A 26,566-nucleotide genomic window follows, 5' to 3' on the forward strand; every position below is an offset into this window, starting at 1 on the left:
CGTTTCCTTCTAATATAAAAACTTATTTTAAGGAAGAGGGGGGGACAAGATAATTAGAGCATGATACACGACCTTCTTTTTAATTACTTTAGCTCAATCAATGATTTTGAAGGGTTATTGTACCTAATATATTACATGTTTTTTTTTTTTCGCTTTTTTTGCCGTTATAGTGATCATCACAATTCACAATCAACACATAATACAGTATATTGGAAAACAAAGTCAAGTTAGCAATATTAATTGTGCTATTTGACCTTTGTTAATTGGATTATTGCCTTTATTGGTAGCAGGTTTAGTAGCACGTTAGTTTCCCCTCCTTTATCTAAAGTTTTCTAATTAGGCCAGCTATAAATGAGGTGGGGATTCTTAAGAGGATCCTCTACATTTTTGTAGATATATTGTGATTTATTTTATTTGATTTAGAAGGATCCGATGTAACTTGTAGTCCCAATTCTCAAAGGTTCCAACCCTAAGATCGATGTGGTGTGGCGGTATCTCATATGATAGGTGTTTTAGATATTGTCGCAGCTAGGACTATGACGTAACAATTTCAGTACCTCTGAAGGAAATAATCAATCAACTCCGCTCCATACAAGGAAGCAAAAGGTTTAGACCTAATATTACTTGGCTCAATTAGCGAATAATTCTGTTTGCTATGTACATACATAGAATTTTGAATTAGAATAGTTTAACCAGCAAAATCAGTGTACCTCATGCAACTAGCATTTACAAGGTCTCAGCAAAAAAATTGTCTCCAATGTACCACTGCTTTGCTATTCTTCAGCATCTTGCCTTTTCAGATCACCTGGTGTTCAATAGCTGACATGAGCTATTTTCAGAACAGAATTCGCCATCAGACCTCTTAGATAAACTGCAGTACCTCAAACGGGAACTGATATCCCTGTACATGATATGAGTAACACCAAAAGTTCTTTACGGTGACACTACATATTATGATATTATATAGCCTTACAGTTACTCTAGAAGATCCCAGCCGAGAGGAAACAGAGTAAGACTCTGTAGATATATTTTACCTTCATGTTTTCCAAGGTCTAATTTATAATCTAGTAGTTTACTTCAAACTCCAGATTGCTTGTTTAAAATGGAAGATTTGAGTTTCTCCACTATTGTCAAGAGCTGTGAGTTTCCTTCACATGATTCTTTCAGCAGCTCCAACCTCGAATCAATGCAGTCCATCTGTACAACAGTAGAAGCATCCTGCTCAGACTTCTGAATGGCACACAAGTGTTCATACTGGACCAAATCCAACATCATGGCCTGAAATAGATTATTGTAGGTCAGCAAAATGAGAAAACCCTAACTTGATTATCTAGTTGGATAAGAAATTAAATAGCAGGATGGGAGGATGTTTACAGTTAACATGGAATCATAATAATGATATGATCCGGAAACTTTTTTAATTTTTTAATTTATATATTAATATATTATTATTCATAATACAGTAAAATAGGATTTATACTGAAGTGCAACTATATATATGGCAGAAGGCAGATTATGCTTTCAATGAAAGCACAAAATCTAATTCTTGGGGTCAAATAAAGACAAAAATATAAGGGGAGGGGATAATCTAATTAACAGGACATCTTATTTGAATGCTGATGAAATCTTTGAAAATCTATGCAGTCTTCTGAGAAAGTTAGTTCTGCAGACATCTTTGACATCTTTGAAATCCATAACATTTTTATTTGGTTCTATAAAAACTAGAAAAGTTGCAAAGTCACGAGCAATCATCTTTTAGGTTGCAGCAGTGTATCTTAATTAACCAATGAAAATGCATATTTTCACGAATCATGCCATTGTCTCATTATAATGACAGAACTAAACAGCAAAAGAATACCTCATGTTGCTGTTTGCGTGAAAAATCCCTCAATAGTGATTTCACAAGTTTATTTCGTAGCGACAGTTTCTCTCCACGAGATTTGTTGAAAATGAATGATGATAGATGATGTATAGCAATAGCATATGTCATTGAGTCCCGAGCTGCAGCTCTATCAAGGGAACCAGAAGTCCAGGATTTTACATAGGCTTCCAATATACCTTCATCATCCTGGGCAAAATTAAAGGGGATGAACATCTCATCTTACAGTATGCTTGCTTAAAACTATAAGAAATTATTGTAATAAACATATCTCGCATACAACAACAATTACATGCAGGAGTGCTGGCTTCATATGAACAGTTGGACACACTCCTAAGCTACCCTCAAATCTACCAAATAATCCAAGGAAAGTATTCAAAGTTCCAGTTGCATATTATACTGAATATTCTTTTAAATTAACACCTTTAAACACCCATGCCCTCCAGCCCTACTGCAGATCAAGAGCATGCTTGAAAATCTAGACAATTTCTTAAGTGCCACACAGAACCTGGAGTGCCTTTCTATTATGAGGCAAGAAGTAATTTCAGTGATTTAACTTTTAGTTTGTAAAATAAATACGAGTAAAAAAAAAAAAAAAAAAAAAAAGTCGAAAGAATTAAAAAATACCTCAGAAGGTTCCAAATATCCTTCTCTTTGAGTTACACAGTTAATCAAAGGTGGTAGGAGTTCAAGAACATGGGCATTAGATAGAGCATTCCAAGTGGCAAGTCTAATTGAAGCATCAATCTGTCTGTGAAGATATATTGCAATTTGTCGTCCGTAAATCACATCACCATATGAAATTGCAGCAAATTGCTCCACAAGAGTTTCAATGAACGTGGAATAGTTCTCATGAATCTCAGACTGAAACCTCAGACAATTAACCGAAAACAAGTCAGCATCCGAAGAAGATCCAGTCTTAAGGGCAATAAATTTGGTGCTACTGAGCCACAACTCATCTAGAAGTTGACCATAGAGGCTTTGTAACACTCCATACATAAACCTGCTCCTTTCATCTTCAAGTACATCCATTCCTACAAGTAACGGTACAGATAATCCATGTAGTTTCCAGATAAAAGGTATGCTCCGAACAGGGGAGTTGTCTTCATCTGAAAGCCTGGAGGCCATTGCTTCAATACCCAGAAGGAAGAAAATCCCAGCTCTTGCAACTTCGTGAAACTTCACAGAATCAGTTCCACCCGAAGTATTTAGAGACTTGCTAGATTTGATCTCACCAATTGTAACTATAGGACTTAGCAACCAATGACTGGGAAGAGGCAGCCGTTGCCGAGCCCACTCAGCCATTATAGAGTTGCCATTTCCCCCAGAAATTATTGACGCTTCCATATCTTCGGGAATGGTGTCTAGAGAAAGGCCACTCGGTTTGACAGTTTTAGTTCCACGATTGTTGCCTTCCTTTGTGACAGATTTCTTCTTTTTCTTTCCCGACAACCATCTATGTCTGAAGTGAGAAGCCAGAATCTTGCCAAATTGAATGAAGTCACTTTCTTTATAGTCCAACTTTAATGGCTCTACTCCTTTATAAGAGTGAAGAAAGTGGAATATACATTGATCAAGATATTTGAGAACAGAGGTTCCCATCAAGATATCCAATACATTCTGTATAATCATTTCATCCCCTGGTCCTGCCACTAAACTTGCTGCCAAGGCAGAATTGACACTCTGCAGCATAAAATTATGCTCATCTACCACAAGTAGATCTCTGGAAGACGAATGAAATGTTCCAAGCAACTCGATAAGCAATCTTGAATCTGCTTGAACCAAGGCAATAGTAGAGGACCAAAAGCCACCACCAAAAGTACCCCATCCCACCCCAACCCCAGGAGCAGGACCTCCCCTGCCAAATGCCTCAATGTGGCGAATGGTGTGCCATTCTGAAGTGACTAACTTAACAAATTCACTAATCACTTTTCTCCAATCACTCAGGGAACATTTAAAAATGCCATCCTGAAGCAACTTGTTGTCTCTAATCTGCTCATATCCGTGAAAATATAATGGTCCAACATTGTCTCCAGTAATCTGAATTAAGTGATCAGTGGAAACTATTACCCGGAGTAATCCATGAAGGCAGCACACAGAAGCTATTGACATCTCATAATCTGACTGATGTCTAAAATCACACAACTTCTCAACAAAAGAACCTAGTGCCCATTGATCTCCAGAACATTCATTATTGCTTTCATCAGAAAAGTTCAGAATACCTTTTTTAATGATTTGAAGCAAAAGTTTAGCTACAAATTCTGGCAACCGCCAGTTGCCTTTGAGCTTGAGCACATCTCCAGGAGTCGCTTTTTTAAGAACAGTATTAAGCATGTGCATAACAGCAGACAGCACCCATAACAAGGAGGATACATGAGAATGATTCACAAAATTGTCATCAGCTCCATTTTGCTGGTACAAGAACTTTGAAAAGGTTGAATCAGCCTTCATCTCTAGCCACTTTAAAGCCATATCAACCATTGGACCAACATCATTCCAGCACCAAGATTCTAAATTAGCACCACAACTTTCCTGAAATTCTTGATTTCTAGCTTCTGTGGAATGTAGATCTGGAAGCCTTCTAGCTAATGTCTCCAAAACTAGATACACTTCCATACTAATGGAAACAAATTCATGAAAGACATTTGCCTCTATGAGTTTGTCAAATGTTGGAGGATTCAACCACAGACACAAAGCAGGAAAAAAGCCCGTGAAAGAAGATATGCAGTGGCCATGCATGACACAGACCTTCCAGAAACGTAATTGTTCTACCATCAACTCTGACATTAGCTTACACTTCTCTTTCCCAGATCTAATCCACTCATCAATTGAATGCATCACTCGATACAGATGCCATGTCATAGTTTGGAAAAATCCATCCTGGATGAACTCTATACAAGCATTCTTGCTTGACTGAGCTAAAACCTTTATCAGAAAGCAAAGGTTAGGAGGGGGGAAGAGGCAATAATTTTTTCAAAAAAAAAAAAAAAGAAATTATCCAGTGAGTAGAGCTCTGAAAATGAGTACATGAGCCTCCAACTCGGAAAACATCGAGGCTTTAGTTCACAAAAATTAACATTGAAGACTTGATAAAATGATTCTTTAGTATACTTGCATACAAAATAAAAAATAAAAAACAGCTAAAAGCAGAACCATATTTTCAAAATAAGATGAACTCAATGACTTACATGAGTTAGTTCTTTTTTTTTTTTTTTTTTTTTAATAATGAACCACTAATTCAATTTTTTTAATTTTTTTTTAAAAAAAAAAATCATAAAAAATTGGAATAAAAAAATGAATCTTCTGTTCAAATAAAATTGCCAATGGTTTACAATTAAACTAGAATATAGGATAATTGGACTATGATGCTTACTCTTAGAAGGGTCACAGATTTAATTTTAGAAGCCTGAAGCTCCAATGCATCCTTCATTGTAAATTTGTTGACAATTGTCTGAACAAGCCTTTCACACTTCCAGATTGCAGTTGCACATGTAGGGGAATGCCTAGCAACTGCCACAAGTATCGATAATATACATTCCTCCAGGGCCACCGATGGCTCAGTCTGTAAAAATATTATTATTATTATTATTTATGTTAAATGTTCACAACAGTAAATTAAAAAAAAGAAAAAAAAAAAATTCTTTAGCACAATTGAGATTACGAATAAAAATTGATTTTTTTTTTTTTTTTTTTTAAAATCTTCAAGACACTTTTCCCTACATTGATTTTCATATTTAGAATCACAATAGGCCCTTGGGGATTCCTCCAAGCTCTAGCTAATGGGAAAAAAACTACATTTTAAAGAGAACCTTCTTCCATGTATATCGGATACACTTTTATTCAGTATAGGACCTTGTATAACAATATTCTAACAAGTAATTTAGTAATATCATTTGTTCTCCCAATAGTCGATTTTTAACCATCTGAATCTTTCATACAAGTATTTAAAATATTAAAATACAAAATTGATATGTACAAAAATTACTTCTAGGTAAAATTCAAGGAGTATAGTTGCAGATTAACATAGTGTAAGATGATCAAGTCCATTTGAAAAACTTAGCAAATTGTTACTACTCCATACAGTCTATGGCTTAGGTCCAAGCACTCAGTAGTCAGTATTGACCGTATTTTGCCTTGCTAGATTTTATAGGAATGTCAGAACAACACGACAGCTTAAAAATGCAATGCAAACAACAAACACAGTAAAAACCATATTAAAACACAAACTTAGTTTCTCTGCCCATTATCTAGTATTTAATGTAATGAAGGTATTTTCATGCTATTAGCCTTACCTCTAAAAGGTAAAGAAGCCTGGGTAGCATCGCCATCCTGACCAGACCTGCAGCGACATCCTGTTCAGCAATAACATTGTCATCCTGAATAGTAGGTTCTTCATTCTTGTCGTTTATAATTTCTTCATCAGGGAGAAGAATATTGGACGGTTTAGTACTGTATTTCCAAAAACCGCCACCAAGAAATCCATGTCTGATGTCAGGTCTAGTTCGAAATACTGGAGCAGTATATTGATTCTTCATCGTCATTTTCTGAAGCAGAAAGCAAAGTTGAACACCAATTATAAAAAATAAAATACAAAAAATATACATAGAATTACAAAAATAAAATAAAATTATAGGGATCATATCATACCTCTAATGTATTGAAGAAGCTCTCATTCACGTCACAGGCTAGGATGCATTGGATTACTTTGGCAGAAGCTAATACAACAGAGTAATGATTATCATCGAGTGCCAACCTACATTGATGAACATTGGAAAGATTTACACACCACATTCACATAATGAGATATTCAAATTCCCTTTGAGCAGACAACAGCTTGTTTTAGATTGATTAAAACAATTTACAAAGAATTAAGCTTTCGATATCAAATAGAAACTCCTGCCTGTACTTCTAAAGTGAGACGGGCCCCTATATTTCCTCCTTCCTGGTGTCCCCATTAATTAACATAAAATTTTAAAAAGAAATCCAACCATTCAGATTATAGGTTTGTGTTAAGTTTAAGAATGGGAATTGGTAGGGTGGAAAGAATATCAGACATATAAATAAACACCTACGAAAAATGCTTAAAATTCTCATCTAAATGTCAATATCAGACAACAATGCCTCCCTTCCTTCCCATACCCAACCCAACCAACCCAACCAACCCTACAGTGAACCATAACAACTGTGAAAAGTATACAGAACTGTATAGTATAATAATATGAGCTTCACAGGGGTGTCAAAGTCTGTTTTTCTTAATGATACAAGTAATACACTAATGGCTTTCAATCAAGCAACTGTAATGACTGTAAATAAACTCAATCACTGTAAATAAACTCAATCAAGTGATACTTTTGAGATGAAGCATCACAGCTTATTTGGTGAACCCCATCCCCCAGCCATGCACTTGTCAGACAATAACCTATGCCACATTTTATCTTCCAAAGTGTCAGCATAGTAAATATAATTATTCAACACCAATATGTCAAGCTTTCCTATGTTTTCCAGAATCCACATGAACCCACATCTATTTAAGGTGCCGCATGCATTTCCAATGAAGATAAAGCAAGTTATAGTAGAGGGTCAGAATAATATACTGAGACAATGGCCACTTGGCTGTAATACAAGTATGGTGTTTCGTTAAAGTTGTCCACAACAGACCACAAAGTAATTTCAGGCTTATAACTTTATAAGCAACCTAATATAACAAAAAGAAACCAATAAACCCAGGAAATAACCCAATATCCATGTTTTTACCTCAGAGACAAAACAAGCTCAGGTTCTGGACCCAGTGCATAAGCCCAAATGGCCGCCCAGTCAATAAGGCTCTTTCCATTACCAACATTTGTTAAGCAATCATTTCGACTTTCACACATGTTGAGCAAAGCTTTACTAAGAACAGACTCCAGAAGGTGCAACGCAAGAGCTCGCTGTCCAGGAACCTACATCAACATTTGACAAGTTTGGTTAGATTCATGAAGTATATACTTATGAATAGATTTTTTATTTATTTATTTATTTATTATTATTATTTTTTAATCTCTGTTTCCTTGAAAACTGCAACATAAAATGCAACTTACAACACTCCTTGCAAGAGCTAGAGCCTCCTTTATTGTATACCCAGCCGCACCAGGTTCCCCTTCCGTTCTCAGGTAATCACGTTCACCGACATTGTCAACAGTATATGCTGGATCCAAAGAACTCTCTACAACAGGGGTTAAATCAATATATTAAAATGGCATAATATATCTGGTAGTAAATTATGAATAGATACAAAAAATGATGTCCTATAAAGTCTAACTTAATAAAGTAGATTTCTCTCAACCACAAATTAAAATTAAAATGAATGGACCAATATTGAAAACAATAATATGGAGAAAAGAACTAACAAAACTCTATGGAACATAAAATACAAAGTTGCCGCAGATACATAATCAGCTAAAAGTTGAGCACAATAGTTTCAAATGCCAGTAGAAAATTACCTTCAATGACGTTACCATCAAAAGAAAATCTAACAGTCCTTACAGACTCGACTCGTTTACTCCACATATCCCACAAGTTGCTGCATTTAGAGTGCTTTGACAATGACCTCTTGTCACCTTCATCTGCTCTTGTCTCTGTGTTAAGCTTACTTGGGTTAACCACTGGAGGAGATACAGCACTTTCTGAAACAGAAGGATCCTTTTCATCTTCAGCTAAATGTTTATTAGCCTGCATAACACCCAGAGCAGGTATGTCAACAGAACCTGTACTGCAACTAGAGCCCAGCTTTTCTGATTTTTGTAGCCCCCGTTTCTTCAATATTTTAAGTAATTCAGGATTTATCCTATCTCTTATTTCTGCCTGTGCTTCTGCAATCTCCTCTGGAGACATTCTTTCTAATAAAGCCTGGTTCTCAGCATCAATCTGACCTTCAATACTCGTGTGCCTTTCCTCATGACCAATGCTACTGGGTCCCTGTGTTGTTGTAGGCTGTCGTTTCCTTAGGCCTTGCACATCAAGTACAGAAAAATCTCTCGATCCCATGCCAACATCACCACATGGAGATATCTCTAAATGAGTTCCATCCTGAACATTGCTGCTCTCAACATCACCTTTGGAATCACTGGAGTGATCATGTCCAGATCTAACTGCATTGACGTTGCTTATTGCTGCTGATGATTTATTCAACCTATTTGATATCATATCCACGGATCTCATAACTTTAGTTGCATCACAAGTTACCTCTGGAGCCCCCTGTAAAGATGTTGATATACTGCTGCCATTTATGGCCGATGATGGATTAGTTACCATACTTTTCTCATCAGAATTAATATTAGAATTTCCATTCATCTTTTGTTTCTCCACACCCACTATGGCATTGCCATTTTTTTCATGTTCAGGGAAATTTGAAACATTTGTACTTTGAACAAGCTCCCTCCATTGACTCAAATCCAGTCCCTTTTTCTTTTTCTTTATAATAGGCTCAGCAAATTGTGCTGCTGAGTCATAATTCGTAGGATCATCATCTTCTGCAACAAATTCATCATCAACAGTAGCACCACCAACATCTGTGGAGTGGCTCGCATATGGAGCCCAATGCTGTAAGAATAACAGGCTGTTCAACATTCATTGTAAACATAGTCATATTGCGAGTAACATTTCATAATTGAACACTGGTAATGATACTTGATTTAGTGTTTGTGCACACACATATGCACATGATTATGAGTCTTATATGTGTGTCAGTGTGTTTGGGTGTGTGTGCAAAGAAAAATAATTGCAGATAGCTTGTGCATCAAGTCATCATTGACCAGAGTTCTGCCATATTGCCAATGCACTGGAACTTATACAAGCCAACACAAGGTATCCTCAATACATTGGTCAGACAGGGTAAAAAATAAGAGCACTAGTGTATTGAAGATGGTAAAGTTCAGTAAATAGTGAGATGTAATTAAAACAGCCACAGCTCTCACTCCTTTTATTAATAAATGAATCACTTTATGCATGCCAATCTTGTACAAGGTAGCATTATATGCCACACATGTAACTAATCTAAAAGGTATCTTTTTTCTCCATTGCTTTCATCTTTTAAGCTTCCTGTTAAAGTTTTTGAGTTGATCTACTAGCTAGGCCTTCACTCATACAAGATTCCACCCATTTTCTCATGTTCTGTAAAAAATAAACATCTGCACATGAACAAGAAATCTTCATATTATAATTGTTCAACAGCTCCAACATTTTGTCTTCTTCAAACATTTATAAACCCTAAGTTTTCAAAGTTTCCAATGCCTATTTAGGTGAAGTCATAAGAAAACAAAGGTTTTAAGATATGAAGGTGCAAAAGAAGATAAAATTGTTGCAATGTAATGACCCAAAACTATTCCCAAAATGACCATTGCCGGAAACTCCTTGTTAAGCCATGAATTTGAACACTAATTTGATCAAATTTGCACTTCTCTAAAAATGGAGTTCCAAACTCTAAACACCAAATGTAAACCTAAATCCCACCTTTGATTACATCAGCACCAATCCACATATAACTTCCGCCAAAGAGAATTCCGAGCAAATGAAACAGCATTCGATTTCCGTAAAGAAAGGATTCCATCATAACCCTAAGCTACCCATCCACCATCACACTAAAAAACACTACAATCCACTACCCTAGCTATAAAGTAACATGTCAAAATTTGCAAGATACACCCACAATGAGAATGCAACCAATGCTCGACCATGTTCCTCTTTATAGCTACCAAATAACATTAATACATTCACTTCAATAAATGGAAACAATAAAACTCATTAACATACAAGTATAACAATGCAAACCTAAGTTCATCATCTTACATAAATTTGGTAAAATAATCACACTGATCAATTTAATGAAATACCCAACAATAATAATCAAAAGGGTACTGCTAAAAATCACATCTTTATCAACCCATGATTAAAATATGAATTAAATTGGAAATATAAAACCATAGTATAAAATCAAACAACATAAAAAGGGAACATACAGGGCCGTGAGAGCGATGGCGGGCGACAGGAAAAGGAAGAACAGAAGGAAGAGGAGCAGTAGAAGGCGGAGTAGAGAAGCAATCATCAGAAACACCCTTTTCTACAATTCCACCAATTAGCTGATTTGCTTCATCTTCTGATAATTGAACAGCGTTTGCTCCGAATACTCTCTCTTTTGGTAGCTTCTTTCGCGGTGCCGGTGGTTTTCCGCCATTGCTGCTTTGCTTCTTCATCGTCTGTTAAAAGAGAGTGAGAGCTGATTTTGCAGGACGTTGACGGGAAGACGGAGGACGGGAGGAGGGAAGTTGAAATAGGGAAAGGAGGTTTTTCAGTTTTTTTGCACTTGCTCAATGTTGTTACTCAAAAATACTACGGAGTAGCTCCATATTTTATTTGTAACAAAAAAATATTTTTGGTTCTCAATTCTCATTAACGGAGTACTAATACACTTTGAACTCGGAAAAAAATATTACTACCTCTATTAATTTCTATGTATAATTTTTGGGTATTATTTGTGAGATATAAAATATTCCAAAATTATACATAAAAATTAACAGAGGTAGTACCCTTTATTATGGACAATAGAAACAGATGTGTTAATTATAAATTATACTTAAGAAAAATATTATAAATTATACTCAAAATATATGATCCAACTAATTTTAGTCCCGGGCGATGTCCCGGGTTACAACATTATTTCCATGATACATATCTTTATTAATATTTAAATTTTATTGAATGACATGTAATATGGTAATAGCTTAAATCTTGTAATCACCCAAAGGAGTAGAGTTTTCTAATCAATTGATTGACCATAAACATAAATTTTCCCCACTTCCCCAAAGCATAATAACTTTGGCGGATTTGGACATTTCTTGATTAATAAAATGCTCTATCTTTGATTGTATTTTTTTTTTTATTATTATTTTGAATTAGTCTAAGAAAATTGTAAATATTTTACTTAAATTATTAGGACTTCTCATTGAACTAGTCAAACTATCTATGAATTTACGTATGCTATCTCTAAGGATGTTCAGTATTAATTCGAGTATATTATCAATCTACCCTACTTAAATTCTTAGGGCTTGTTATTTAATTAGTCTAAGAAAATAATCCCCTTAGAAATTTTTGTTTTTGATAGCAACATGATATATTACCTTCGTTACATATTATTTGCAACGATTAGACATTTTTCCTCTCTTATTTATGTCAAATCGTTGCAAATAATATGTAACGGAGATAGTATATGGAGATGAGCGGAAAATGATTAGTGCTTGACTTGACAGCTTGAGTATAATGATAAAAATTTTACTAAGTACATTTAGAAGTTCTTCATATACTCGACTACTCTGTATTTTTTTGTCTTAGTATAGAGTATTTTTTAGGGTTACTAATTTTAGTGTGTGATCGTGAAACTTACTTTTTATTATTTTACTGGTTGAATTTGATTTTGCCGATTAAAATGTTTTTTTTTCTTTCACCATTTTCCTTTTTTTTTTTAAGATGCCCACCCGTTTACCGTAGCTTACTTTCGATTACATTCGGATCCGACCTGGAATGCATTCCCCCCTGATGTTATATTCCGTGCATGAACAGTTGAATGTTTCGTCCATTTGTACTTCTCCTAATATCTCCTTCTCGCACCTCCAATCCTCCAAACAGAGCATCAATGGCGGACTGGTCTGATCTTCTCAAAGAACTCCTCGATGAAATCTTAACCCGCCTCGATTCCCCAATTGACGCCCTCCGTTTCCGCGCCGTCTGCTCCACGTGGCGCCAATCATCACCATCCAAGCTCAAATCCAACGGCCCACAAACCCCCTTCTCTCTCCCTTCCCATGGCATTTCCCTCTCCAAACGATCCATATTCGTTCTCTCTCCATCCGAAACCCCCATTTCTGAATTACCCCACAATGACAATCCCAATTCATGGGTCATCAAAATCGAAGAACAAAACCCTAATTTTTTTCACATTTTCTTCCCTCTTTCGTGGACCCAGATCGACCCTCTACCTGAAGATTTCCCAAGACTCATGGATCTCTCGAACATTCGAATTCGTGAATTGGGTTGTGAGTATTTCCTTCGTTATACCGATAAAATTTGCTTTAGGGGTAATTTTCTGAATTTGCTTATAGAAAAGGTTGCAATTTTACCAGGAATAAATGATGATGATTTTTTTCTATTGACTATTCATGTTTCTGGGAAATTAGCATTGTATAATCCTGTTAATAATATATGGCATATTGTATCTGATAAAATAGACGTACCTTATGATGATATTATTGCCTTCAATGGGAAGTTTTATGCTGTTGATTATACTGGTAGGATTGTTTTGGTTGGATGTGATGCTGTTGATAATACCACGATTTTATTGGCAACATCTTTTGGTGGGGGTGATAAGAAGCGTTTAGTAGAAGTTGGTGATGAGTTGATGTTGGTGGATGTATATATGGGTCTTCCTCCATGGGAGTTTGCTCATGATATGGAAAATTTCGATGGATATGTCACCTCAAAGTCCAAGTGGTTCAAGGTCTATAGGTTGGATAGGAAAAAGATGCGGTGGATTGAGGTTAAAGACTTGGGAAACTATATCTTGTTTTTGGGTATGCATTCTGGATTTTCAGCAACTGCTGCTGATTTATTGTGTCATAAGGGGAATTGCATATATTTTGCCTTCCCACATGATATATACCCATCACATTTCGACAAAGATGATGTCTTCAAGTTTCATAGCGGTGGTGTGTATAATTTGGAGGATGCTAGCATCACTTATTCGGACCTGTTTTGGCCTCCTCCGCCTTGGATTGCTTAGCCTTCCGGAGAGGTACGTGTTTCATGTAATATTTGTTGATGAAGGCTGTTTTGCTTATGTAGCTTGGTGCATTATATGCTTTAATTTCTATTGCCCCTTTTGAAATTCCCTCCATGATGTGCTATGTGAAACCAAATTTTGCGATTCACAAGTTTCTATCAACCCTCTTCAATGATGCAACTGGAAAGGGCGGAGTTGGGGTTATTCTATGTGATTTGTTTATCTGCAACCTCTATAGTATAGAAGTTGAGGTTTTTTTTATGTGATTGGTTTATGTGCAGTCTATGAAGTTTCTGCTGCTGTATTCCTGCAGACCTGCAATGCTTAGTGATGGTAGACTATGGAGTTCTTTTTGCAGAACTAGTTCTTTCTTTTTGTCTGCAGCAATTGCTGTTGTTTTGACTTTGTTAGCTATAAAAGATGAATACATACCGACATTATGCCAGATGCACCTTAATTCGTTGGTACTTTCCCCCTTCGCTCAAATTCGATCGACATTGTTTGATAAGCAATATCAATTTCCTATATGTATCACCTTAAAATAATAAAAGACTAGTTTTTACAGTGTGAAACTTTGCTATAGCTTCTGTAAGGCTTCTGGTGAATGCACTATTTTGATGGTGGCTGTAATTATGTAATGTGAGCCGATTGGAAGTTCTTAGGGAAAGATTTGGGCCTTGCATTTTTGACTAAAGTCTGTAAAATAAAGAGCTTTATTACAGTTATTAATTTGATAGTACTTGATTGGATACAGGAACACAATTTGCCACTTAGCTTTGTGAATTAGGTCAAAATGTATTAATTTGCCTTTTCTAGTTTGATACTTTGATGGGATTAGAAATTAAGTAACACTGTTTTTTATACTATGTTGTACTCAGTAAAAGAAAGATATTTTGACTATTTGTTATTAAAGAATATATATTGACCCTAGGTTATAAAGGAGTTAAGGAACATATTTTGAACTTAGGTAATTAAAGTGAGTATTAGATTTACTCAGGTTTTCCTTCTTTAGTACTTAGAGCTCACAAGGTACGGAGTTTTTGTAAAGTCGGCTTATTTCATTCAATTATTTCCCTTTTTTTTTTCTCTCTCTCTCCCTGTTGTACGGCTGTCTTTTGCTGAATATGCCCTATCTTAAGAATATCATGCAATATTTTCCATTCTACTGAGTACCTTTAGATATAATGGGCTGTCAATCTTGTATGTTTATGAATTAAGCAGATCCAAGAGCAAAACTTTGGATTTTGGAACTTTTATCTCAGTAGACATATCACTCTGCGCCCAGTATTGAATTTATGTGGTGCTGCCGAAACAACCCACCCTGCCACCCATCAATACTCTTATTTCGCTATCTACCTTTTAAGGTAACTCCACATCTGTGGACAGGCCTTGACCACTTGCCGTGTCAGGTATAACTCTGGTCTTTTATAGAGTACCCTTCAATAGGACACATCTTCTTCAAGTTTCAACGGCCTTTTCCTTCTTATCTTGATCCAATACAAAGTTTCCTCCTAACTTTTTCCTTATGTAGATGAACTACTTAGGAATTTCTATCTTTTGAGCTTCTCGCAACACCTCCCAGTATTTTGGCTAGAATTCTTTAATTTGTATAGAGCTCGCCACAGGCGTTGACATATATTGCCCTCTAGTACCTTGTGCAAATTCCAGGACAAAAGAACTAAATTTTCTAGCTGTTAACATAATTTTAGTTTTTAGTTGCACAAGCAGCAAAATTTAGGTTTACAATCACAGAAAAGTTTTTTGTTTGTAAGATTCAAAGGCACAGATCAAATACTATAAACTTTCTGTCTTTCCATAAACAGCATAAGACTATTAGTGTTTGAGGAATTTGAAGCTCTTAAGAATTGCATGCTTTTTGGTTTTCAGCAATCCCATCATCTTCACGTAGGTGCAAGAAATCATAGCAGATACCTCTCATGATTAGACAATTGCTTAAATCCAAAATGATCTAGATTTATAGTTAAGGGAAGCAAACACCCAGGAAAGGAACAAAATTTTCCAATGACAACTGCCTTCAATAATTGGCATGGAATTTTAGCTTAAGTGGTTTACATTGAGTGTTGTTTGTGCCGTTTTGCCTACTTGAGCCATAAGTTTGAGTGGGTAAGACCGTAAGATGAATTTTAGTTTTCGAGGTATGGATGAACATGAGTGGATTTAGGGTGCTAAGAGGATGAGGAAGTGTTATGATGAAATTTGTGGTTGCAACTTGCAAGAATAATTTTTCAGAGCTTTTCTCCCTCTCTCTCAAAACTATGTTGTATGAATTCTTATTGTTTTTTCCCTTTCTTTTTCTAATCTGTTTATATTTTCTGTCAACTCAAGAGCAATACTGTAATTGTTATTCTAAGGTTTATGGACTGAAAAAAGAATACAAATTATACTGTTTTGTCTAAGTGGCTCTTAATATGAATCTAGGGCTTCCTAGGGTGTGTGCCTGTGTGGTGAATTGGTGAGGTATGTTACTTGAATTTGAGTAGTTTTTTGTGACTGCTTGGAGCACTTGGTAAAATGGCACCACCTAGCAAGCTTAGTGCATGAACTAATGGAAATTTGAGAAGGCTTGATAGAAACTTGGTTTTTATCTGTCTAGAAGCCCCTTCCTCTCTTCTTCTCTTCATAGGGTAAAAGGATTAAGATAAGATATGGCCATTTACCACGTTAAGAGTGAATTTCATACTTCCTTTTTTTCTTTTGATTTGGTGACCATTTATTTGAAATATAATTATCTGACTGACCAAACCAGTTTCAACATGAATGAACAGTTCTTCATAGTGAAGCATGTTATTGTTGTGGCCTCATCTGTTATGAGATTTCAATTTGCACCTAAGATGCCCAGACTTCCTAGCTTGTTATTGTTGTGGCCTCATCTGTGTTCTGTGTATCGGCACTAATTTGTCAAAGGATTGGTTTTAGACAAACATTAGGGACCTACAGTGGCTATTGATGAAGTTTTTTGGTACTTAGTGAATTATGAGTACTTGATGGTCTTTCTTCTACTGTTTACTCTGCAGTAGAATTTACAAGCCCTTGTCATGTCATATTTTTTACAGGAGAACTTATGTTCTTGATTGAAGAAAGTTCGGAGCCTAGGTGGTCATCTTCCGAACGGCTTTACATTCAAGCTACAATACCTCCCCTGTTTTGTCAAGCTGAAATAAATTTGCATGACGTTTCATCCTCGCCTAAAATGGCTTCTTCATGTTTCCTAGATTAATGAACTGTGTATGTAACCGATTATTGTACATATATAATTGAATAAATTATCAATAAAATGCTTACAGGTTTTATTGCCAATTTGCCTTCCATTCGAGCTAAGTCTATGTGATTCCCCCTGTGACAAAATGTTTATTGTATTATACTATTATAGTAAATACTCATTCTACTGTTATATACTCATGAAAGAAATTTCGTGGAAAAATTGGTAGATTTTCCAGAATCATGAGTAAATGCTTGGGAAAAAAGGGATGATTGAATAGGATGCGATTCCTTTCAGACACAACAAACCTTAGCTTGATAACGTTACGTTATTTTACTCACGATTTGATGGTTTACTAGTCAGTAGTCACTACTACTAGCAAGTACTCGTATCAAATATGCTGGTCTGAATACTTATCATTTCCAAACAATGTGAAAATCTGCTCTTTCTTTTGTTTGTTTTTGGACCCAGCAAAATCCTGTCTTTTTAATCTGGACTAGACTAGAAAAGCATTTTTCGTAATTCTAATCCATCAACTTTAGTAACAGTCTTTGGTCTACTAGTATGCAATTATGTGTTCAATTTTACACAGGACCATTAAACGTTATGCACGTTTTGTTTTTTTAATTTGCCTAAAATTTGCATCCATCTTCTATTCCAGTTTCCCGACATCCCTCATTTACAATCTCTGAACCTCTCTTTGATCTCTCTTGTTTTTTCGAGCCTTGATATTATGTTTATGAGAATAAATTTGAAATAACTCATATGATCCTCAATGTACTTAGGTGGTGCGAATAATGTGTGAAAGATCTAGTCAAATATATTTGTATCTATCAATCTTCCTTCCCCTAGCTCTAGTTTCTATAGCTATGTATTGAGCAAGTTCACGAGATTCTCGAGTCGAGCTTTATTGTGCCTAGCTCATGAAAATTTCGAGTTGGATAGTAGGCTCTTAACACTCTTCATTATGAAGATTATATTTTAATGGATGTAACTCTCATTTTTCTTTGTATAAGACCTTTAATTTTCTTTGTATGAGCGAAGCAAATATACAAAGAAATTAGGAAATGGGGAGGAAAATGAGGCATCCTCTAAATTTAACTAAACAAAGAAAATTCATAGAAACGAAATGAATTTTCCATCCTATACTAATCACTTAATCAGTAAGCATAGCCTTGAAACAAAGGCAAATTGGGGCCGTTTCAGTGTGTTTGTCATGGTAATTTCATTCTCTCTTTCAAAGAAGAATTGACTTTGCCTAAAGTCCTGATTCCTGAGGCATCACAAGTTTTTCTTTTCTTGATTCTACTTTAATAATTGTGCCTTTTTTTTATGGTGGGGAGGGGGTTAGAGTGACATCAGTTTTAGTGTTGTGAAATATAATATGGCTTTCACTTAAGAATTAAGATATATACACGAGAAACACTATTATTCACCCGTTCCACTAAAATTGTACGAATTATGTAGTACATGGTATTTGAAGATGCTATTTAGTGTTTCAATTTTCAAACAAATGTTTTACTTTAACAATCACATGCACCCATTTCACTAAAATTGGGACGTATCACCTATTATTTAAAGATGTTTGTTTTTATGAGTACATAATTATTTATACACGGCCCCTTCAAGATAGTTTGGCAATTGCAAGTGTAACATGTTCAGCGAAATGAGCAAAAGTATAAAAATAAGGAATAAGTGTAACATGTTCAGCGAAATGAGCAAAAGTATAAAAATAAGGAATAAAAAAAATATATATCCAGTGTTATTTAATGTCGATTTTATGTGGTGTAGAGGGAGTCACAATACTCACAAAGAAGTGAAAGAACATATGAAATACAGAGTAACTAATAAGTAATGATTGGATTTCAGATTTTTTTAAGGTATCAAACCAAAACTTAACTAGGGCCTGTTCCGATTGACTGAACTCAGCTGAACTGAACTGAACTGAACTGAACCGAGCTGAACTGAACTGAACTGAACTTAACTTATTAATTAGTGATTGTTAACTACGGATTAGTGATCTTTGATTATTTATTGATTATTTATTGATATTTATTACAATACATATGTGTATATACAAATGTACATATTAAAATATTTACGAAAAATATACTATATAATTATAAAATCTATGGAAAATATATTATAAAATGTATGGAAAATATATTAAAAACTTAAAACCTCTAAACATTTTAAACACATATACTATTTAATTTAAAAAAAATAGAACCATTTGAACAATGAATTGTATCAATATTATTATTGTTATTATTATTATTATTAATTATTGATAATTATTATTATTATTTATTGATTATTATTATTATTATTATTATTATTATTATTATTATTATTATTATTATTGTTGTTGTTGTTGTTGTTGTTATTATTATTATTATAATTTATTGATGATTATTATTATTATTTATTGATTATTATTATTAGTATTATTATTTCAATTATTATTATTGTTATTATTATTATTATTATTAATATTATTATTATTATTATTATTATTATTATTGTTGTTGTTGTTGTTGTTGTTGTTGTTGTTGTCGTTGTAATAAGAGTTTAAAAGAATGAAATTTGGCTTTATATCAATAGCAATATCATTAGACATAAATTAAGAGCTGAACTGAACTGAACTGAACTGAACTGAACTGAACTGAACTGAGCTGAACTGAAGTGAACTGAATTTCAACGGAACAGAACAGGCCCTAACTACTCGAAATAATCTTATTAAATTCCAGGCTCAATTATTTTCTTTTGACAGGAACTTTATGTTCAAGACAGTACAGTAGTTTATATGACCATGTGTTTTGACCAAAATTATGTTTAAATCAATTCTAAATGCAAGGAAATCAAGGTATGTCTTATTGGCTTGCAATTAAATTAGTTCCAATCATCCTTGACTTCAAATTTTCAGTCTTTATATTGGCCTCTGAATTTTCTTTTACTGTCAATTAATCAATCTAAGATATATTTGGATTTTTTTTATTTAATTTTTTTAAATTTTTTGGTAAAATTATTTTATATTGATTGAGAATTTGAGATGTGATCATATTTGGCATGATGTTTGGTTTAACTTCCTTGGCGAAGTAGTAAAGTCTTTCCTATAAAAGTTTGTCGTTTATCTATTTGATAAGTTAGTTAAAATTAGTCTTATTGCATAATTTTTATCAGTAAATAATATTAATCATTGGTTTAAAATTAAGTTCTTACTAGTTTTTGTCTCTGAATACTGTGCTACAGAACGTTTGATTGAAAGTCATCTTTATATAGCTAAGTTAAAATATCACAATTTTTTTTATTTTTTTTTTGTCATCGTGAACTAGTTAAGATTATCACTATTACTCCCTCCGTCCCTTAATTACATTTCCACTTCTCTATTATTTGAGGAATAAATGTTAGAACTAGAAATTTGATTAAGGAACGGAGGGGGTAGGATTTTTGACAAAGTTGAAAGTTTCCAAACTACATCTAAAATGGGACTATTATTACTTGTATAATGTATAACTAACATTATTGTCTACATTGACTTGACCCATCCCAAATTAAATTTGGTAGAAATTTCTAACTAATTGCTTACTTGTGAAGTTGTGAACATCAGCTCTATATATTTGTTTAAGTACTCAACCAAATGTCCCATCATTTCTCACATCCACAATTCTCCATTCATACACTCTCCTCCAACTAACTATATATATGTTCTCAACCTTCACTATAAAATTCAAATAAAATCCACAACGATGATTTAGGTTATCCGTCTTTTAAGTAAATCTCCATCTTATTTTCTTTCCTAGCATAGAAAAAAATACTTCCTCCGTTTTTTTTTAAATGGCAGATTGGTCGGAACTCCCTTCAGAGCTCCTAGAGCTTATTTCTAACCTCTCAAACACTTGCTCCAACACTCGCCAATTTCGTTCCGTTTGCTCTTATTGGCGTTCCTCTGTTGGTGGCAAACCACCCGCCAATTTTTATTACTCTCCAACTATTAAATTCTTCGGCTCTAAAGCCCACAACTTTGACCTTCGACTCATCAGACAAACTACCTACATCATTTCTCTCTTGTCTGACCCCAACTCATGTTGGGTGATCAAGACAGAGGAACATAAGCCAGGGGTGTTACGCCTCTTGAGCCCGTTTTCGAAGAGCGATTTCATTAAACCCTTAGATCACAACATTTTAGACCTTAGTAATGTTAACACCTTTGAAATTGGTCACGAGTATGTTCTTCGTAATATTAGCGGGAATGATCGAGTGATGAATTTGTACAATATGGAGTATGAGAAAGTAGCGTTTGCTACTATTGGAGGAAATGACTCTTTTGTCCTTTTGTCTACTCAAAATTCCACGGGTAAATTGTTAATGTACCGGTCTAATACCCAAGAATGGGCGCTTTTGGACGATTTTGCCCTTGGGTTTGATGATACGAGCGAGTTCGTTTATGATATGTCGATGAGATATGTTGATGTGGCGGAATATGAAGGGAAGTTCTATGCTGTGACCGATTCAGGTCGAACTGTTGTCATTGAGTATGGCGGCGAGGATGAGATTTTGGTTGAGGTCGACTTAATGGTAAAGTCAATCATTGGAGGGAATAAAAAATGTTTGGTAAAATCAGGCGATGATTTACTTTTAGTAGACTTGTACACCTCTTCAGACAAAGGATCATGTGACGTCTATGCAATCGATGTTTTTAAATTGGATAAGGAGGACAAAAAATGGGTCTTGCTTAAATGTTTAGGGGGTCATTCGATATTTCTAAGCAACTACTCTTCATTTTCTACTACTAGCACTAGTTTGCATGGTCTTAAGGAAAATTGCATATATTTTTTCTTGAATAATTTAGGAAGAGATTTTTCAGAGAAAAAACAAGGGAATATAGAGGATATTGATGGCGTAGAAAGTGGTGGAATTGGTGTTTTTAATTATGAGATGGGGACGTTTGAGTCATTGGAAGAAAACATTGAAAATTCAAAGTTCTGTTGGCCCCCTCCTTCTTGGGTCAATTTTGTAAAGTAAATTATAATGTATTAGTGTCTTGTTTGTTTAAACTTTCACTTCACTTCTATGGACATCTTAATTTTCAATCTATTTTTATCTTCTATAAATTTTTTTAGCAGCGGATTTATTAATTTTCTATATTTAATCATCTCGTTCCGTAGTAATTGTGACATTTCTTTTGTAATGTTTGCTAATGCATGATTTAAACCTTAATATTTTCAATTATCCATAAGAATTTATTTTTTTTTATTAAAAAAATCAATAAATTGAGATGAACTTAACAAGACCTTGCATATATACTTGTTTATTCTCAAATATAGATCATACATCAATCAAGCTAAAATAACTTATGTAAATAGTGCTCAAAGATAAAATTTATCAACTAAAAAAAAAGAAGTATCATATATAGTCGTGAATAAATCAAAATTCTTAAAAAAAAAAAAGTTGAATAAATCAAAAGAAGTAAAGAACACATTGCACGTACTTCCTCTGTTTTTATTGAGTCCGTAAATTTAAAAGTGATGCATCTTTTAAGAAACAGAGGAAGTATTAAATTTGACTAAAACGTGCAAGTTTGTAATACATGGCTACGGGTTATTGGTATGTCTCCATGATTAGTGCTTGGCCCAAGATTTTATAAGCTAATAAGACGCATGCTAATGTTCCAGGCTTTGGTAAAATTGATATCCAATTAAAAGCCCAGCCCATCTCTATATATTTATTTTTATTTGAAGAAATCTCTATATAAGTAGTACGAAGTATTTATTATAGGATAGGATGGCAATAAAATACAAAACAAGTCAACAAACAGTACATGGTTAGCTAAAGGCGTCGGTATTGAATCTTGACCTTCAATTATTCGGTTGCTCCCCTAAAAAACTATTTGTATTATTGTATACTCGTATGTCTTTTGTTTTTGTTTTTATTTTTAAAGGGTAAAAAAAAAATAAAAAAAATAAAAAGAAAAAAAATTAGGAAATCATTTCTTATTCCGTATTAAAGGTGATAATAGAAAATTCTTTACGAGAACTTTCTAAGAAATTAAGGATCATGTGATCAAAATCCCACAAGGGACTCTTTACATCCCAATTTACTTGTTTCATAACGTTACTTCTATAGCGTATTATGCTAATGCACACATGCTTAGTGACTTCAAAGTTCAAACATATCAAGAATTAAATAGTTTCCTTACTCGATAAATTTGAAATTACCTCGTACTTGTTAGGAATCACAGTACATTTGTAGGGAATATGGTAATTAATTAATAAATGTAATATAATAGGCATTCTTTGCAAAACTTGTAATTGGTCTTCCCCTAACATTCATTTCCCATTTATTTAAGTTATGGTTATAAGTCTTATTACTTTTCAAAATAAGTTATGAGTAATTTACGGCCTGTTCATATTTACTGAACTGAGCTGAATTGAACTGAACTGAACTGATTGGAGCTGAATTGAACTGAACTGAACTGATTGGAGCTAAACTGAACTGAACTGAACTGAACTAAGCTGAAATGAATATTTTATGAGAGAGGGAAATTAAGAGCTGAACTGAACTGATTGGAGCTGAACTGAACTGAACTGATTGGAGCTTAACTGAACTGAACTGAATTGAAAATAAGTAAATATGAACAGACCCTTACTATTGACTATAAAATGAAATTTCACAGTATTATTCACCCACGCTAGAAAAGTATATACTATAGTTCTTTTTTGTTGACAAAATTAATAATGAATTCAAATAAAATGGTTAGAATGAGCAGCAGCTAGTCTTTGCCCGCGAAGACTGCTATTTTATTCAAAAAAGATGGGCACAGGAGAAATCTTGACCTAATTAATAGTCATATGGAAGCTTACTATGCTGGACTCATCTCTTTGGTTTTTAAGTTTTACTTATATTGAGTTTATTACTTGATAATCTCCTTAGGCTTATACGAGTAATAATTTTATATTTCAATACTTATACCTCTAATTTATAATATATGCATCATTTTGACTTTTATGTACGAAGTTTTTTGACTTTTATATTATTATTCACTTACTACAATTTTTTTTTTTTTTTTTTTTTTTTTTTTTTTTTATACAAAAAAAATAATGCTATTCGTAAGATGTTGTGGGATTGGTTTAAACTTTAAATAAATATTTCAACATATATATTTTTTCTATAAATTTTTTATTGATAATCTAGCTAGACAAACATTAATGATCAAAGTTGTATTTTAACAAAGTCAAAAAGTCAAATTGTTACATCTATTGTAAACTAAAGGTAAAATAGACTTGCTGAGTATGTGTTTTACTTTTATAAATTAGCATCATATTCACTATTAAACTTTACGCTATCAAATGTAAAAATTAAACTGTAGTACGTATTGCATAATCATATAACACTTAATCCGGCCTAAGCATATAACACTAAATCCTGACAATTTAATCTCGATTAACAAGTATAAATATTTTTTTTTTTTTGAGAAAACAAGTATAAACATTTGGTTGGTGGTTTTAGACATTTTTTTTAGTTTTAGATTAATTAGTAGTTGCTGAAAGTAGAATAGTACGTAGAGGTTTGCCGATTGTATATAAGGACCACATACAACAATTGTATGTGTAGCCTTTACCTTGCCTTTAGTATATAACCACTCACAACATTAATTAGTACAGGTCCTACTTAATCCGAATCGATAAGAAGCATATGACATTACTATAATTAATACGCTTAAATAGTCTAATCCTAGTACGTACTACGTAGTTGGGTTGCAAGCTTGCAACCTTCTACTCTATTTTTACATAAGGACTTTTTCTATTTATTTATTGTACGGGATATACCGGTAGCATCATAATATGCCGGTAAAAGAGTGCCGTGCAGTTTACAGAAATAGTTAATCCTGGAATAATTCATGTCCTTACCGGCATTAGGCTCTACCACGTGGAGAGCTGCTTCTCGGAACGTGGCATGTCCCACTGACACGTGGACAGCTGCTTAGTGCCGTGTAAGCACCTGCTAGTACCAAGGTCGGCGTGCCACCTATCTGTATAGGTGGCACCTGCTTGGTTGCGTCCCTATAAATACCCAAACAAATCCTTATTTCAAAGGTAGAATCTCTATTTCTCTCTAAAACACTTTCTCTCTCTTCTTTCACTTTCTTCTCACAAAGGTACTAACTTTAGCATCGGAGTGGTTATTCCCGGATAACCCCCGGGCTAGCTAATCTGTATTGGCTGTGTAGGTGAGCAATTGGACGGTAAACCATTACCAGCCCTCAGACACTGACGGAAGCATAATCCAGCAGGAACAATTGGCGCTAGAAGGAGGGGATAGTAATAACTTCTATCGTCCAACAGGACCTCTCACAGTCATGGAAGGAAGTAAGGGAACTTCAGTACCGGTGCCAGAAGTTGATAACCGGCAGTACGATAACAATGTCCTTAATGCTAACGCGAATAAAACCATAGTACCAGAAATTATGGTCTAAGATGAAACTTATCTCCTTCACGGTAACACGATGAATAGGCCCATAACACCTGACCGTAGCAGAGCAGTGACCCCAGATCCCTTGGAGGGGTTCACCCCGGAGGAACTGGAGATAACGGCCAAGGTCATGCGGGCTATGTCTAAGAAAAGAAAGGAAGCCGATTTAACGGCAGGGGGACTACGGGATAAGGTACCGACAAAGCCGCTGATAGTCAATTTGGAGAATCAGTTCAACCAGGCGGGACAACAACAACCGTCAAGAAGCCGTGGCCAAGAGACCACACCAACCGAGCGCCAACTCACGCAAGGAACCCAGGTGGGAGATTCAGGTTCTTATCGGCATGAGATCTCTAGTGGCCCGGAAAGGCGGGCAGTCAGGGCAATCATCAGGCCCAGAATATCTCCGTTCACACAAGAGGTGCTCGACCAGCAAATGGAGAAGATAAAGATGCCGTCCTGTACGTATGACGGTAAGGGGGATCCAAAGCGGTATGTGGCCGCGTTTGAGAGTCATATGTTGCTGTATACAGACACCGATGCTGTGTGGTGTAAAGTTTTCCCTACGACTCTTACCGGCGCAGCCTCGGATTGGTTCTCCAACTTGGAGCCGGGATCAATTGACTGCTTTGAGACCCTAGTGGAGTTGTTCACAGGTCAGTACATAAGTAATAGTGCGAGACAAAGGACATATGGCGAGCTCATGGCTATTCAACAACGAAAGGATGAGTCGCTCAGAGATTTCATTAGACGCTTCAATAATGAGGCTAACACTATACCAAAATTGCAGCAAGAGATTGCCGTGATGGCATTGATGAATGGGCTAGGTGACAACGACTTCAAAAAATATATGTCGCGGAAGTGTTTCCCAAACTTAGGGGTAGCATTTGCCAAAGCTCACGAATACATAAAAAGTGAGGAGCTGCTAAAAACGAGCCGTCTGATATCGTCGGCAGAGCCCTCCAGAAGGCAAGGTGATAATAGCTCGAATTCCCAAATGGATGGGGTAAGCAGGGCGCTGCCGCAAGGCCAACAGCGATCCGGAAGGCCGACAAGGGGATTGGGTCGTTACAGTAGTTATACGCAGTTAAACACCCCGAGAGCGGCAATATATTCAATAAACCAGAATAGAGAAGATTGGAGTCGACCGGCATCAATGATAACAAAGGGTCGGGACGTGAAGAAATAT

The 26,566-nt window shown here is 35.0% G+C and overlaps 3 protein-coding genes across 3 annotated transcripts; 2 read left to right on the forward strand and 1 right to left on the reverse strand.

The window, feature by feature from the left end:
• Window positions 1-596: 596 nt before the first annotated feature.
• On the reverse strand, window positions 597-11,234 carry LOC145559121 (transcriptional elongation regulator MINIYO-like). Its single transcript, XM_081620543.1, has 10 exons — window positions 10,873-11,234; window positions 8,359-9,457; window positions 7,957-8,081; window positions 7,634-7,818; window positions 6,527-6,632; window positions 6,172-6,423; window positions 5,253-5,441; window positions 2,507-4,804; window positions 1,859-2,068; window positions 597-1,278 (listed from the first exon to the last, which is right to left on the reverse strand). The coding sequence occupies exons 1-10, from the start codon at window positions 11,104-11,106 to the stop codon at window positions 1,078-1,080; spliced, it is 4,899 nt and encodes a 1,632-aa protein (XP_081476669.1). The 5' UTR covers window positions 11,107-11,234; the 3' UTR covers window positions 597-1,077.
• A 1,253-nt stretch (window positions 11,235-12,487) lies between these two features.
• On the forward strand, window positions 12,488-17,145 carry LOC145560433 (F-box protein SKIP23-like). Its single transcript, XM_081621687.1, has 2 exons — window positions 12,488-13,697; window positions 16,760-17,145. The coding sequence occupies exon 1, from the start codon at window positions 12,543-12,545 to the stop codon at window positions 13,683-13,685; it is 1,143 nt and encodes a 380-aa protein (XP_081477813.1). The 5' UTR covers window positions 12,488-12,542; the 3' UTR covers window positions 13,686-13,697; window positions 16,760-17,145.
• Window positions 17,146-20,575: 3,430 nt separating this feature from the next.
• Window positions 20,576-22,046, forward strand: LOC145560434 (F-box protein SKIP23-like). Its single transcript, XM_081621688.1, has one exon. It carries the CDS (start codon window positions 20,743-20,745, stop codon window positions 21,928-21,930), a length of 1,188 nt encoding a protein of 395 aa, XP_081477814.1. The 5' UTR covers window positions 20,576-20,742; the 3' UTR covers window positions 21,931-22,046.
• The last annotated feature ends 4,520 nt before the right edge of the window (window positions 22,047-26,566 follow it).

Source organism: Chenopodium album, chromosome 9 (assembly GCF_948465745.1).
Source record: "Chenopodium album chromosome 9, dcCheAlbu1.1, whole genome shotgun sequence".
Taxonomy (NCBI): Eukaryota; Viridiplantae; Streptophyta; class Magnoliopsida; order Caryophyllales; family Amaranthaceae; genus Chenopodium; species Chenopodium album.